The sequence below is a fragment of the Oncorhynchus clarkii genome, chromosome 3 (genome assembly GCF_045791955.1).
Source record: "Oncorhynchus clarkii lewisi isolate Uvic-CL-2024 chromosome 3, UVic_Ocla_1.0, whole genome shotgun sequence".
NCBI lineage: Eukaryota > Metazoa > Chordata > Actinopteri > Salmoniformes > Salmonidae > Oncorhynchus > Oncorhynchus clarkii.
This window is the reverse complement of record NC_092149.1, coordinates 52,765,212-52,782,299: the sequence shown is the minus strand read 5'-3', so window position 1 is coordinate 52,782,299 and position 17,088 is coordinate 52,765,212. Positions and strand designations below refer to the sequence as shown.

Genomic DNA, 17,088 nt, shown 5'->3' with positions numbered 1-17,088 from the left:
AGTGTGCAGTATTTCTAATGCCCATCCTCTACCAGTGGACGTATATGGATGGTGTGTGTCTGACAAATGCTCTGTCAGGGACGCCGTGCTCTGGATACATTTTTTTTATTTTTATATATATATTTTTTTTTCTTTTTTTGCTTCATCGGGCTTCACTGCAGCCCACTCCCTGGTTTGTGTCACAAATGGCACACTATTCCATTTTTAGTGCACTACTTTTGACCAGGGAATCCAATAGGGTTCTGGTCAAAAGTAGTGCACTATATAGGAAATGGGGTTTGGGACTCTGGCCCCTTGTATATAGCGCTGTGGATATTTGATTTATGCTCTGGGGGGACCCCTCTGCAGGAATGAGAAAGCCATCATAGTGTTGTTTACCTTGATCCTGGTTCGCCTTTTTCGCTCAGCCTCAGCATCTGACAGGGTCAGAGAAATGGGATGAAACTGTGTATGCCCCTGTCATTCCCTCTATACATAAATAGCGTGGAGACCATGTTGTTCATTTGGTCGGACCATGAAGGTCAGTGATATTGTGGCGTCTTGCCCTAAAGCCTTGAGCTTCTTGGACTTTGTGTCCCATTGTCTCTGGCAGTGGTACGCTATTGTTAGCCAGTAAAATTAGAAGTGCGTGACCACAGACATGACCACACAACCTGAGGACCTATGCTATTGCCAACTGCTGACATACCAGTACAACTAGGGCCTAGTTCAAGAGTGTTACCTAAGATATTTATAACTAACCCAAGATAGACCACAGCCTGTCGTTTCCAGTAGGAGCAAATTAATCATAGTGGGCAGAACAATCAAGTAGGTGGGCCGAGCACAAGCTAGTGAGATCCTTTTGGCATGTTCTAGCATTTATCTGCATATTTCCATTAGGGAACGCCAACACTGTAAAGTACGCGTGTGCGATAACAAAATTCACAATTTTATTAAATGGTAAATTCTACAAAACACAATTCACTCAGTTTGTTACAAATTCTAGTTTTGGAAACAGAACTGTATGGAGGTCAAATATTGAGAAAATTAGCTGAATGTCGGCCAAAATCCATCGCGCTCCATATTCTCCCAATGCTGGCCACTGATCTTCCTCTCATCACCATATTTGATAGTGAGTGGAAACGCCAACGGGATGCTTTACATTTATACATCCGGTGAAATACTTAGGTCATCTGTGGTGTTACATTGCAACAAAAAACCAAGGCTACCACTTAATTGCAAATCATTTTGATAAGATGTCTTGATTTGTTGATATATACAGTGCATTCGGAAAGTCTTCAGACCCCTGGACTTTTTCCACAAACAGCCTTATTCTGTCTTTTCCCTCAATCTACACACAAAGCAAAAACAGGTTTTTAGAAATGTTTGCAAATGTAAAAAAAAAAAGGAACAAATAAAGAAAATGATCACATTTTACATAAGTATTCAGACACTTTACTCAGTACTTTGTTGAAGCACCTCTGGCAGCGATTACAGCCTCGAGTCTTCTTGGGTATGACGCTACAAGCTTGGCACACCTGTATTTTGGGAGTTTCTCCCATTTTTCTTTGTAGATCCTCTCAATCATTGTCAAGTTGAATGGGGAGCGTTGCTGCACAGCTATTTTCGGGTCTCCAGAGATATTTGATCAGGTTCGAGTTCGGGCTCTGGCTGGGCCACTCAAGGACATTCAGAGACTTGTCCCGAAGCCACTCCTGCGTTGTGTTGGCTGTGTGCCTGGGGTTGTTGTCCTGTTGGAAGGTGAACCTTTACCCCAGTCTGAGGTCTTGAGCACTCTGGAGCAGGTTTTCATCTCCCTTGACTTTGCTCCGTTCATCTTTCTCTTGATCCTGACTAGTCTTCCAGTCCCTGCCACTGAAAAACATCCCCACAGTATGATGCTGCCACCACCATGCTTCACCGTAGGGGTGTTGCCAGTTTTCCTCCAGATCTTGGTTTCATCAGACCAGAGAATCTTGTTTCTCATGGTCTGAGTCCTTTAGGTGCTTTGTTTGACAGCCCGCTTGGAATTTGCCAATGTGCCTTTTACTGAGGAGTGGCTTCCGTCTGGCCACTCTACCACAAAGGCCTGATTGGTGGAGTGCTGCAGAAATGGTTGTCCTTCTGGAAGGTTTTCCCATTTCCATAGAGGAACTCTGGAGCTTTGTCAGAGTGCCCATCGGGTTCTTGGTCACCTCCCTGACCAAGATTCTTCTTCCCCGATTGCTCAGTTTGGCCGGGCGGCCCGCTCAAGGAAGAGTCTTGGTGGTTCCAAACTTCATCCATTTAAGAATGATGGAGGCCACTGTATTCTTGGACCTTCAGTGCTGCAGACATTTTTTGGTACCTTTCCACAGATCTGTGCCTCGACACAATCCTGTCTCAGAGCTCTGTGGACAATTCCTTCGACCTCATGGCTTGGTTTTTGCTCTGACATGCACTGTCAACTGTGGGACCTTATATAGACGGGTGTGTGCCTTTTTCATATCATGTTCAATCAATTGAATTTACTACAGGTGGACTCCAATCAAGTTGTAGAAACATCTCAAGGATTGGTCAATGGAAACTAGATACACCTGAGCTTAATGTTGAGTCTCAATCCACATAGTCTGAATACTTATGTAAATAAGGTATTTCTGTTTATTTTATTTTATACATTTGCAAAAATGTCAACCTGGTTTTTGCTTTGTTGTTATGGGGTATTTTGTGTCGATTGATGATACATTTGTTTGTATTTAATCGATTTTAGAATAAGGCTGTAACAAAATTTGGAAAAAAGGAAGGGGTCTGAATATTGTCCAAATGCACTGTAGGTCCAAGTTCTCATCAACTAGGCCTAGTTAAGAAGTAGTTCATCAAAAGGCTGTCTGGTTTATCTAATGAGAGACAGCCAATGAAGATGTATTTCCTGTATATTACAGTAGAACGAGCAGAGTGGGAAATGCCCATGGGTCAGGGTTGTTTTATTTTGCGGTGCAGAATGAAGGATAACCTTTGCACTGGCAGCCTAGGCTCATGTTTAATTTGTAGCCGTCCCCTCTCCTGTAAGGTGATTGCATTCTATTTATATTCAAACTCTTCTCTCTTGTTGACATGCAAATACACCCTCCTCTCCCATAATATTAGAGTTTTTAAATGCTGAATTTATTTCTGAGTGTGAGCTGTGGTCCAAATGTGTTAACGCCTTTTGCTTTGTGTGGATAATTTCAGTTGCAAGTTAAAGCTATATGCAAATGAGGTTTTCCTGAGACACATTGCGTTTGTGTCTCCCACGTTAACACTTGTTTGGAACCGATAAATATTATTTTAGCAAGGGAAACTGTGAAGGCCACACAAACAAAGTAAATAGGTGTTCTTTGTGTAATTGCTAGTAGTATATTTTTTTTATTGCCATTGTTATGACTTGAATGTTTCATATTTTGGGCTGATGTAATAAATATTGGTTTTGAAAATGTAATAGACAACTTAAACTTCATAGTCCACACTAAAATCAGATTGTTAGATTTGTTTTTTACAAAGAAATAGGCCTAGGGTCTGTCTTTTTGTTCCTTAAAATCACATTTGGGAGAATTACAAATTGTCAATAGTATTTAGATTTGCATCTCCCATTTTTAGGAAAAGCAGCCCAAGAAATATGTTTACTGGTATGTTTATGTCACAAAATGTGTGAGGCCTTGCTGTAGCCTGAAGAATTTTCCTCAGGCCCTGTATAGATTTGAGTAACATCTTGGGTGACAATGGAGCATTAGGCTGAGCATGCAGATGCTTTTAGAGGTTCTCATTGTTCCAGGCTGAAAGCAGTAGCAGTTAGCTTTTTGTCTTGCCTCTCACATGCGTGTCATCTGCATTATGTATATCATGACTGGAAAAGGCTCCATCCAATCAGAGACCACTGATGGAGGTCTGCTGTCTCCTATTTCCTCTATCTCTCTCCTGTGGTTTTACCTCCCTTGTCGTCTTTCTCTCTCTCTCTCTCTCTCTCACACACTTTCACTCTCACTTCATCTTTTTCTTCCCTCTGCCTTCTCCCTGTGTGTGACTCCCTGCGCCTCTTTTTTTCTCTCTCTGTGAATATGTAGATAGGCTACACAAAGTATTCTAACTAGATTTGAATTAAATACAGTTATTGTATTGAAACACATTCTGTACTGGAATATACAATGCTTTTGGTCACATACACATATTTAGCAGATGTTATTGTGGGTGTAGCGAAATGCTTGTGTTCCTAGCTCCAACAGTGCAGTAATATCGAACGAGACACAACAATACACACATCTAAAAGTAAAAGAATGGAATTAAGAAATCTATTATTAGGATGAGCAACGAGCATTGGCTAAAATACAGTAGCATATAATGCAGTATATACATATGAGACGAGTAAAGCAGTATGTAAACATTATTTAAAGTGACTAGTGTTCCATTATTAAAGTGGCCAGTGATTCTATGATTATAGGGCAGCAGCCTCTAAGGTGCAGGGTTGAGTAACCGGGTGGTAGCCGGCTAGTGATGACTCCGTTTCACAGGATGTATCAGCACCATTTCCCACTTTTTGATTCAACAGAAATTGAACAATAACACTATTGTACCGTGGCCCTCATATTTCCTCTTCTCCCTTATTAGCAACAGATAATCATTGTGATGTAGCCTGCGGGAGGAAAACAGTTGCGCAAAGGGTTTAGGAGTAAACGAGAGGAGAGAGATGGGAATGTATGTTATGTACAGTAATAACACTGTGATTATCTCTAACCAGCATTGGCTGGCCAGTTGCCATACCCTTCTCTCCATGTTTTTGGGAAGTGCACATTAAGAGGAACGTGCACATTAAGAGGAATCATTCCCATGAACAGTTTCTGTTGTAATGGACCTCTAAATATATCCAGTTAACAATTCATATGGAACTGCTGTAATGAGTTACCATTCTGGAAGGTAACATTGAATTATTCTCCTGGTATAAGCAAAACCTGAAGGTTACTTAAAGCTAGATTCAGGGGGATATTTTGAGTATGCTTAAGAAGCAGCGCCGTTGTCTAAATCCACTAACACTGCAAACATTTGGTTTGTCATCGGAGTTAATCGTTTTGAAAGAAACGCTGTAGTATTGGGATTAGTACGGTCTTGTTTGACTTTGGTGCCAGCGCCTAGGCTATTGGTGCTGTTGAAATGGGGCCCCTTCCTAAGTGGTTTTGTAGGTACCAACATACTTATTACTTAGTCTCGTGTCAGCCTCCATCAAAGGCTAGCAACGGATTGACGGATTAATGAAGTACCCTGCCTTTCTCTCTCTCTCTCTCTCTCTCCTGTCTCTCTCCCCTTCTCTTCTTCTACTTCTCTCTCCTCTCTCTTCTTCTCCCTCTATAATTAAAATGTGCAGGGTTCCATATTTTATGGCTAATGTCTGGTGTTGACGTGGCCAGGAAAGGCTGCAGGCCCAGGAATGTGTTGTGTGATGGATACCAGTTTGTATGGAACATGTGGGATTCCTGTTTGCAGGCCCCCGCGTTCCCTACGTTCCGCCCCTGGATCACTCCAAATGGAAATGATCTGCCTCCACTAGCTCTGTCGCGCTCAGGACCCGCACTAGCTCGCTAACGCCGCCGCGAAGGACAAATGCATTTCTTCCAACATTTGTCACACTGAACTTCCACATCATTCATCAGAGTTCATTTGCCTCCCAAACTACCCCCCTCCCCCCCTCAGTCTTTGTTCACGGTAAGCATTCGATATGCGTTTTCGGCAGTCGACACGAACAGAATTACTTTTTGGCGTGAAGGTCTCCTCTCCTAAAAGATGTATGCTCCCGGAGGAATGATGAAGACCAAACGCCCTGCCTTTTGTGTTTTGTGGGTCGTTCTTAAGAAAGGGGGGAAAAAATAAATATATATATATATTATTTTCCCGGCGTTATGAACACAGATGGATCTGCCGTGTGGATTGAGATGATACGTGCCCTTGCATACTAGGTCAAAAATGTGATTACAGCTTGGGCTGTAAAGGACTAAATGTTATGTGGCCTAGCTGTGACAGACAGACAGCCAGCCAGCCAGTTCTGAGGAGGAGGTGTTTTGTTGTATCAGGGCAGCAGGGCTCGGGGATAGAGCGGTGTAACCCACCGTGGCAATGCCAAAGTGGTCTGAAAGGCTGAGAGATGCTGTCCATTGTGAACGAACGTGAAACAAATGGGAGTTTTGTTGTACGGGGTTGTAGTTCTTTTCCCTTCTGAGTAGGGCTTGAAGTCCTATAGTAAAAAAACGTGTGTCAATATAGTGTATAGGCTATGTGCACTAAACTAGCCTACTGCATTTGGCTAACACTTTCATTAGTTTTAGGGAATTAACATTTGGACTTTTCTTATAAATAGTACTGTAATGCAACTTCCCTGTCCATTACAAACCGCATGTGGACCCTAGGAAGAGTACCTGCAGCTTTGGCTGTAGCTAATGGGGTTCCTAATAAAATACAGCAACAAAAAATAGCTTTTATCTTTGAACAAAACCCAAGGAGCACATGGTTTCATTTGTCTGGCAGCACGTGGTACAAACTAGGGGCTTATTACAAACACACAGCCAGAGATGAATGGTTAAACCAGATTTGACTCCCTTGTGCTAAAACATTGAGACGTTCCTTGTACAACATGTGCGGTGTGTTTCTATTATTTTTCTGCTTTACCAGGTCACATCCTCTCACGGCAACTCTGTCAGTCTATGACCTCCCTCACCAAAATATGAAGAGGCCTGTTTGATCATGATTGGAGGCGTTAGTTATTAGAGTTTGGGGGAGTGTGAGACAGAGAGGGGTGGGTGCTCTTTTTTTAAAGTCGCCTCATTCTTTTCATCATAGCACACTGTGTCTCTCCAGCACTCTGTCAGATGTGTCCCAATCGAAAGTTTCCTGCATTAGAAAGCCGTGGCCGGGGCAGACGGAGCCCTTCATCACTGTCTAGGAAGGGAGGTAGTGGACGTCAAGGCCGGAAAGAATTGACCGACAGACGAACGCAGGCAGAATTGAGGTCTGTCTGTCTCTCTGCCGTGATGTTTGATGCTCAGTGGAGCCGTCCTGGCATTTCATCTGAACTACGAATGTTACCAGTGAACTACAGATGCATCCAGCCATGCTGACCTGAGCCACTTTCCAATTTCCCGATCAACCTCCTCTGTATCAACCAGCCACCACAGTGAGCTACTATCCTCGCAGGCAGACGCACAGAAGTATATACAAAAAAAAGACCCACAAATAATTCACTTCTGCTGGGTGAACTCGGAAGGGGATTGGGAGTGAGGTGGGGGTGAAAGTTATTTTTTTTCTCTCTCTCTCTGGCTCTGTGATGTGCTGTTCAGGTCGGATTATCCTCTTCTGCCTTTTTAACAACCCATTCCATCCATCGATCCCACTGTGCCGCAAATCACGCCGTCTCAACAGTGGCCCAGCTATTTGTCCAGTGTAGCAGAAGCCTCGTTAATTGTGTTCAGTGGACACTGGTGATTTTTGTGTCGGTAAAAATAATCTACCAGTGTCACCAGGCAACCATGCAGAGCGCAAGGTTAAGACACTGCTCACGCTTCAAGAGATTGTTTTTGTCCCGAGTCAATGTCGGGGGCTACAGCTAATCATTACACCATTTAAGATCATAGAGAATGAATGCAGTGCATCCACAGACCACGGTTATCACGTGAACTAGAGTGTTAGGCTTATTTCTCCATTTACTTATTGTTTGTGTCACTTATTCATTTATGTGTAAAGTAGGGATAAACACTGGTAGCCGGGATCCCAGGATCACTCTTCACATTTCCTAAAAAAAATGTAATTACAAGACCCGGGAAATTACAACATTTTCCCCACCAATGTCACACTATTGAAATTCCACGAAATACACAACATATGCAGCAGCAGATTGGCAAGCAAAATGTATGGCACGTTATCCAAACAGGTTGTCGCATGGAAGCCTTTTGTTTACTTCACACAAAGTCGTCATAAATTCCAAGCACATGCATAATTGACACTGCCAGACTGCACATGAGACCTGAAATACGGTTGAGTTCTCCTCAGAACTGAAAATTCTATCCAGGTCCGATCCAAGCCCGGTGAGCTGAAAGCCAGAGCCCAGGCTTGGTATGACATCACAGAAATGAAATGAGCCCGAATACACACACACAAAATAAAAGTCCGATTTCTACAAAACTGTAGGCAAAATTGATTTAAACTGAAGTTGAGAACAACACAGTGGAGGTGGGCGGCAGCGGAGAGAAGAGATGAGGAAACAGCCATTGGGCCTAGAAAAAGCACAGAGAGAGGAACACTCACCTTAGTTATGATCAACTGATGATGAAAATATTGGAATGAAGAAGGCTAATGCACTTGAAGGCATGTATCAAATTCTTGCTTATACCGAAACTCCCAAAGTAATATGCAACTGTTACACTACACTGAACAAAAATATAAACGCAACATGCAACAATTTTAACGATTTTACTAAGTTACAGTTCATATAAGGAAATCAGTCAATTGAAATAAATGAATTGGGCCCTAATCTATGGATTTGACAACTGGGCAGGGGCAAAGCCATGGGTGGGAGCCAGGCCCATCCAATGGGGAGCCAGGCCTACCCAATGGGGAGCCAGGCCTAGCCAATCAGAATGAGTTTCCCCCCCCAAAAAAAGGCCTTTATTACAGACAGAAATACTCCTCAGTTTTATCAGCTGTCCGTGTGGCTGGTCTCAGATGATCCCGCAGGTGAAGAAGCCGGATGTGGAGGTCCTGGGCTGGCGTGGTTTCACGTGGTCTTTGGTTGTGTGGCCGGTTGGTCGTACTGCCATATTCTTTAAAGCAACGTTGGAGGCCGCTTATGGTAGAGAAATGAACATTCAATTATATGGCAACAAATCTGTTGGACATTCCTGTAGTCATCATGCCAATTGCACGCTCTCTCAATTTGAAACATCCGTGACATTATGTTGTGTGACAACTGCTAATTTTAGTGGCTTTTTATTGTTCCCAGCACAAGGCGCACCTGTGTAATGATCATGCTATTTAATCATCTTGATATGCCACACCTGTCAGTTGGATGGATTATCTTGGCAAAGAAGAAATGCTCACTAACTGGAATGTTATCAAATTTGTGCACAAAATTGGAGAGAAATAAACTTGTGCTTATGGAAAGTTTTATTTCAACTCATGAAACATAGGACCAACACTTTACATGTTGCCTTTTATATTTTTTGTTCAATTTAAAGCAATAGTCGTGTGTGTGTGTGTGTGTGTGTGTGTGTGTGTGTGTGTGTGTGTGTGTGTGTGGTCACCTAGATGATAATTTCAGCACCCTCATCCCGCTGCTTTGAGACCAGCATGGGGGGGACTCTAGGTAAATCAATCAATGTCAGCTCTTTGTTTTCACTGAATCTCAGTTTTTTGATATTTGGTAACAGTTAAGCTGGGGAAATTGTTAGGTAAATTAAGTTGTGCGCTAATGATCGTCTTTATTCTAGTTTGCTCATATATTAGCTGATCAGAACGTTTTTATACAACTGTATTTTTCTCTTCACTCAGGTAGTGTATAAAAATGTTCTGATCAGCTAATATATGAGCAAACTAGAATAAAGACGATCATTAGCAGCCTGTCCTACTCCCGACCAAAAATCTGTGATTTTTGTTTCACAGAATCTCTCTGAATGGTTAATTAATCTCTGGCTGGACAAGTGGAAGTGATATCCCATTTATGCGTTTGCTCATCAATCACTGATCAGGAACATTTAGGCTACATTATCACATTATTTACCTGTTGACTCACTCACATGGTGGCCTTATAAAGCCATATATAGAGCATAGGAAAATAGCCTATCGTACCAATCCCACTGAAACCCAAAATCCAGACTCTTGTCTCGCAAGAAGAATCCTAACTTTATTCTGTAATCCATAGGTTGGATTATCAAAGCACATGCCTATGCAGGTCAAAATACCGCTCTTAACATTCGCTGCCCTGTGTCGTACTGCTGCCCATATGGGAGCGTCAGTAGAGAATGTGTGATCAACAAACGGTATGAGAGTAGATATGGATATTTATTTTAACCGAGTTCGTCCCCGTTAAGAGATCTTGATATTTAAACAATTTCCTCTCTTCATCTCCCCCGTTATTCATGAGCTGATCTGCTATCTGTATAATCAACTCGATTTTGCCAAATAGGAGATATTCTGTCATTCTTTGGAGGTTATCTAGCGAGCTTAGCAACTTTGGTCACTTGTTTTTTGTTTGACTACCGTTAGAGTTTGTATGATTCGAAAACGCTATGGCCTATTCGGGGTGCATCCTGAGAGCGTTCTGTGTCCAGATAGCCTAGGCATTCTGCTGAAATGCATTGAATGAATTGAGGTACATAACGCTTTGACTTTATAAACGGCCTGTTTCGCAATTCACAACCAAGTCATTGGCGATCAAAGTTTACTGTCATTACTAAATATCAGTATGACTTGCTGTGGAAGCTTTACATGGGGGTGCAGCCAGACTGTAATGTGGAACAGCAACAATCTCATTTTGGAAGAACCCTGAGTAACCATATCTTGGGTTTAAAGCTTTAAATAGATTTATTTCCCGGCACTCTCTGAATAAACATGAATTATTCCCTTTATTGAAATTTGGTCGATTTTCGGGAAAATATGAATCCCTAGTGTGAAGTGACAGAGGTGTGACATACAGCAGGGCTGTAACTAGTGGAACAGGCATGTTCGTCCCAAATGGCACCCTGTTCCCGATATAGTGCACTACCCTTGACCAGGGCCCTGGTCAAAAGTAGTGCCTTACACAGGGAATAGGGTGCCACTTGAGACGCACACAGAGTGCATGGCGAGAGGCTAGTAGTATAGTGCAGTAGCATGCTGCAGCTCTCCAGCGGACTTTGAATGGGGTCAAGGCATTCTGTATTATACTCTAGATCTCTAGCAGCCCTGCACCTTCCATTAGCTGGAGAAGACATCTTGTCCGGCGGCAGCCTGAATACTGCTGATCCATGCTGATGACTCTGTTGTGGGATTATCACTGTTTAGCATCAGCCATCTGTTATGCTGGGTTTGCGGATAATAAGACGGATGACACACACACACACACACACACACACACCGAACCGACACACACTGACCAACCTGGCTACACCAGGAGGGCAAGGCTTACACACACACACACACACACACACACACACACACACACACACACACACACACACACACACACACACACACACAGTTGCAGGGAGCACAGACATGGCATTTTCCACCGCAACCAACAGGCCTAATGAGCTCATGGCATTTCAGTGGTCAGTGGCATTTGGAGGTGTGTGGGGTTTTCATTAAGAAAAAGATGGGTCTGTTTTATAAGCACATCAAATTATCTGAAGGAAGGGGCATATCTTGTTTGCGGCATGACCTGCACTCCAGGCAGGCAGCTGCATTGTGGGAAGGGTGATATCTGCAGAACGTGACTGATTTTAGGCAGATCCATTTCTCCTCTAAATCCTCTCCTGTACATTAGCATGGCTTCTATGGGATCTGCAGCCTGCTGTTAGGAATGCGTGCATTATGTGTGCTGCTGCGTTTGGCATGCCGTCAGGGGCTCAAGATGAGTTGCACATGCACACTCCAAAGTCAAATTAATTTCCCAGGTGCTATATTCCAGGTGCTATAGGTTCTATAGCACCTGGAATATCAGCGCCACTGTGCCATGCACGTTAATAACCCATAAAATCAAGCTGAACCCAGTGATAAGTTCTGATCACTAAGGCAGGATTGGCCTCTTAAGTCTAGAAAATGCTTGATTTTTAATTTTTGTAATTATCGTCTTTGCCATCGTCTCATTCATGTTTCGTTTTCAATTTCCTAAAATGTACATTTAGTAAGTAATGGGGTTTGAGGGATTGTTTTTAAGGGAACATTTTTCTGATTATTTCTGTAGACAGTTTTTCTGTTATAGACGGAGAGGCGCCCCAGAGAGACACGTCCGTTGTCTTGTGCAGCAGAAATGAATTGCCCAAGAGGAAATCATTTCTGCAACATTTCACAATAGAATAGAGAAGTGGGCAGACATCAAGGAAAGATTAAAGTGTGTGTGTGTGTGTGTGACATGTGAGTCAGACTGGACTTCCATTTAAATCTAATCTTAGTATCTAATGTAGGATCATTTCATATTTGATTTGGGTTATTTAGCCTACCTTATATTAAATCTAGGCTATATTTGTTGGTTCGTTCAATCTTCATGCAATTGAGAATAAATGATCCTCCCGTAAAGAATAGGCTAGATTGTTTCTTTATGATAATAGCTTTTTAAAGAGTACTGTTGTAATTATTAAGTATAAATTAGAAGGGTTTTGATTCAACTATGGACACCTATACATACACACACACACACACTGCAGCATGGCCTTTCAGTGGCGCACGGCTGCAGCTTTCATGTCATTTGCGTCGTCTCGTAAGTGTTGTCGGTGGGCGAGGAGGGACGTTACTTAATATTCAGCGGATAGCTTTGTCTCCCAGATGTAATCACCAGCAGGCCTAGCTGCCTCCGCTGCAGAGGACAGTCACCGGGGAGATTTAGAAATAGTTTATGTCTAATGATACAATAACAAAGATGCCAGGGCTGTTAAACACTTGTTAAAGGGGCTTTTCGGATGTGGTCTTTTGTGAAACACAACAAAGGGAAGTGGCATAAATCATGGAAAAGCTGGGAGATTTAGAGGGTGATGAAATCACGAGACTACTAAAGAATCAGCCTGTCTGTGTCTTCATTTGGATGATGGGCAGAGCTACTGTGGTCTGTGTCAACAGAGAGATGGCTCAGTGATAGCTCTCTGCAAATCTACCCATCGAGTCACCATTAGTGTTTTAACTACATTTAAGAGGAACATCTGCTGCATTGTAAGCTGGGAATGATTTCAAAGATTCCTGTGAAAACTGTCCACGTTAAAGCGCTAATATTCTCATTAGCAACGCAAGTCTTGAGTGGCACCAGTTTTACATCTTATATAAAACACTCCTGTATACCCAAGAGGGTCTTTTGTCTGTCTCTGTGTGTGTCCATAATATGTAATATAATATATATATATAATACTTCTCCTTACTTTCCCTGTTGCCTCCGTGATAGCTCTCTGTGAGATTCTCTGGCCAGTGGCCTTAACTAACCGGAGATATTGTTGAGGGGGTAATTAACATGTGAGAGGGGGTGAGGCTCAGTGGGGTGGGGTGGGGTGGGGGGTTGGGTTTTTTCCACCTCTTTTCTTCCCCTGCCTTTTGTAGGTGTGTTGATTGGATTGTGTTTGACAGATATGGAGTCTGGAGAGCGGCTGGCCTCCACATCGTCAGCCCCGTCCTCCCTGCATATCACCACGTCCGCGGTCTCCTCCGTCGGCTCCTCACCTGCCTCGGCCAAGACACCCTCCTCCAAGTGCAGCGTCACCCCCAGCCACGCCGCTCTGGGCTCCCCTCTCACCACCTGTGGTACGTAAACAAACACACACACACACACACACACACACACACACAGATCAATCACGTTACATGTGAATACATGGGCTATATTCACCTCTAACTCATCATATTTCATTATTTTCCAACTGCAAATTAAACAAGAAAAGAGCATTCTTGAGTGTTAATTATGAGGGTTCAGTAAGATGAAGAAAGCACGGTCTTCTCACACTTTATTTCCTGACAGTTTGTGGAGAAATAAAAGCTTTAGCATTAATCGACACCAGCAATGAAAAATCCTCTGTATAAGACGTCGCACACCAGCTTGACAACCTTTAGCACCAGTTTAGCCCGTTGTGATTTGACAGGTCTGTCAGCCAAATCGAGTGCTGTGGCCTCCGCTGCCTCAAACATCCTGTTTTCTCTGAATACTAATTGTGTCCGAAGCTATTATGTGGCGAGCAGCGGTGATGTGGCGAGCAGCAGATTACCCTGACCAGAAAATAACATGCACATTTATCAACTGTGATTTGTGGTTTTTCTCCCTATTCTTTCATGATAAGAAATACAAAAAAATATTCATTAATGCTGTTACAATAAAAAGAAGCCATTAGACATTTTGCTCGTACATTATACATTTTTATCCCCCTACACACCAACCAAACACGCTCCGAGATTTCTCCAGATAAGCTATTTTGGACAGAGCTGGAATTAAATGCAGAAAGCACAGCACCTCTGAAGTCACATAGTGGTTATGAGAATAAAACACATTTGGTTATTTTAAGAGATTTCTCATCCCCGCTGGTGGAAAGCAAAGTAAAGATATTACATCTCCTGTGTTGGTTACGCTCTATCTAAGTGATTTAATTACACTTGCATGCTTTACTTGTGGTATTAATTCATGAAATTATACTTGTCTCACGCAGTACTTTTCATGCTTGCGAAAGCACTTTATAAGGCAATTTTCAGATACTAATTCTCAATCGGTTTTGGATATCACTAACCTTTTTAGGTTGAAATGGGGGAAAAAAACGTTAATTTCACAGTGCTTTGAATCGATTATGGATTGGAAAATTTTCTTTAAGCTCATACATTGTTCAACCGAAAGGACTTGATTGAAATCTGAAATGAAAAGTTCTCATTTTTATATGGAAGTGAAATGGATGATAAGATAAGTAATTGATAGATCTTTTGCTGTCACAGATGCAATTAAAAAGTAAACGTTGGTTGATTTGAACTGACAAGCATGAAACTCCATATTTTATTTTCATGGCAAACTTGTGTAGGCCTAACTAACTACATCAGTTTCTCTCTAACAATACCAAGATGTCAGGGAATTATAGGAATTACATGCAGATAATCTAGACCTGACATTATCCTTTTATAGTTACCATTTACAGCATAACACACTTATTTGCATTCTTGTATAAAAAGTGCTTGGTTTGTGTGTTTTTAATTTTAAAAAAATAAATAATTATTATTATTTTTTTTAAATTGAAAATGGGAAGGCTGAAATCAAATGGGAAGGCTGTAAATGGTAAGCAAGCTGCTTGGAAGAGCTAGTGCACAGGGTGGGTTTATAGACCAGTCACAAATCCAAACCATAAATGTTCCTTATAAACACATTATACATTGACTTGAAATTAGATTGTAGAATGAAAGCTGACAAGTTTCATTTATTTGGGGGATTTAGTAATTTTATGAGGAAATGTGTTCAGTCATCTTTTTGAATTATGCCAATCACCTGGCTGGCACATGGCCTGTTAGAACAGCAGGTGCAAGCTTCTGTGCACGTCTATGCTGCTAATTGAGTTTCCATTTAAATATGGTCCTTCAGTACTCTAGTCTATCTGACTGTGAGAGAGGACAACATGCAGGGCTCGTCTTGCCAACACGGACATAGACTGTTGGGAATATTTAAATAATGAAATAGTTTTATTTACCTAGGTCAGTCCACTCAATCTCTTGTGGACAGACTACCTAAATATAACTAGTACTGTAGATATGTCGGCATGCTATAGGATGCATGAGATAACGAGCAATATTAGTTCCGGGACTTGGGTTTTTGTCACTGGTTAGTTGGACTTATCAGGATTGGGTGAAGGTGTTGCTTAAACTGCTTCGCTTCCACAGATGAGGATAGCAACACTGAACTATGCATGAGTGCACTAGCTGTTCCAGACTACTGTGAGATCGCTCTCTCTGTAGCCGATGTGAGTAAGACCTTTAACATTCACAAGGCCGCAGGGCCAGATGGATTAACAGGATGCTTACTCAGAGCATGAGCTGGCAAGTGTTTTCACATTTTGACCCAGTCTGTAATACCTACAGTACATGTTTCAAGCAGACCACCATAGCACTGTGCCCAAGAACGCCAATGTAACCTGTTTAAATGTCTGTCGCCCCATAGCGCTCACATCTGTAGCCAATTTGCATACCGCCCCGACAGATCCACAGATGACACAATCTCTATTGCACTCCACACTGCCCTTTCCCACCAGGACAAAAGGAACACCTATGTGAGAATGCTGTTCATTGACAACAGCTCAGCGTTCAACACCATTGTGCCCTCCAAGCTCATCACTAAGCTAAGGACCCCGTGATTATACACCTCTTTCTACAACAGGATCCTGGACTTCCTGATGGGCCTCCCCCAGGTGATGAGGGTAAGTAAAAACACATCCTCCACGCTGACCCTCAACATGGGGGCCCCTCAGGGGTGCGTGCTTAGTCTCCTCCTGTACTCCCTGTTCACCCATGACCGAGTGGCCACGCACGACTCCAACACCATGATTAAGTTTGCAGACGACACAACGGTGGTAGGCCTGATCACTGACGTGAGGAAACAGCCTACAGAGAGGTCAGAGACCTGGCAGTGTGTTGCCAGGACAACAACCTCTCTCTCAACATCAGCAAGACAAATGAGCTGATCGTGGACTACAGGAAACTGAGTGCCGAGCACATCCCTATCCTCATCGACCGGGCTGTTATGGAACTAGTCGAGGGATTCAAGTTCCTCGGTGTCCACATCACTAAGGAACTATCATGGTCCACACACATCAACACAGTCGTGAAGAAGGAACGATAATGCCTCTTTCCCCTCGAGGCTGAAAATATTTGGGCACTCAGATCCTCAAAGTCCTACAGCTGCACCATTGAAAGCATCTTGACTGGCTGCATCACCGTTTGGTATGGGAACTGTTTGGCGTCCGACCACAAGGAACTACAGAGGGTAGTGTGTACGGCCGAGTAAATCACTGTGGCCGAGCTCCCTGCCATCCAGGACCTCTATACCTGGGGCGTCAGAGGAAGGCCCTACAAATTGTCAGACTCCAGCCACCGAAGTCACAAACTTCTCTCGGCTACCGCACGGCAAGCAGTATGGATGCACCACAGTCTGGAACCAACAGGACCCTGAACAGCTTCTACCTCCAAGCTATAAGATTGCTTTGGCGAGGGTTGACGCCTTTGCCAAACCGATCTCAATTTCTACCCCCGCCCAAACCAAATTGAGTGACTGACGAAATTACACAAGGTTTTAGTTCTGGGTTAACCAAGATTTTCCACTCGGTAACAATTGCCACTGATTTCCCAGGAGTCCTGGGAAGTAGTGATCAGAGAGAAACAATGGTTGTGTCTATATACCCATACTAGTGTACTACATACTTAAAC

General features: G+C 42.9%; 1 protein-coding gene across 1 annotated transcript in view; it reads left to right on the top strand.

Annotated features, from left to right (window-relative positions):
• The window catches only part of LOC139397385 (bromodomain adjacent to zinc finger domain protein 2B-like), a 99,173-nt gene that overhangs the window by 36,848 nt on the left and 45,237 nt on the right, over positions 1 to 17,088 (top strand). Inside the window, exon 3 of the mRNA XM_071144136.1 lies at positions 13,276 to 13,449. Within this exon, the coding sequence (XP_071000237.1) occupies positions 13,278 to 13,449 (172 nt within the window). The 5' untranslated portion in view covers positions 13,276 to 13,277. The remainder of the gene's footprint in view (positions 1 to 13,275; positions 13,450 to 17,088) is intronic.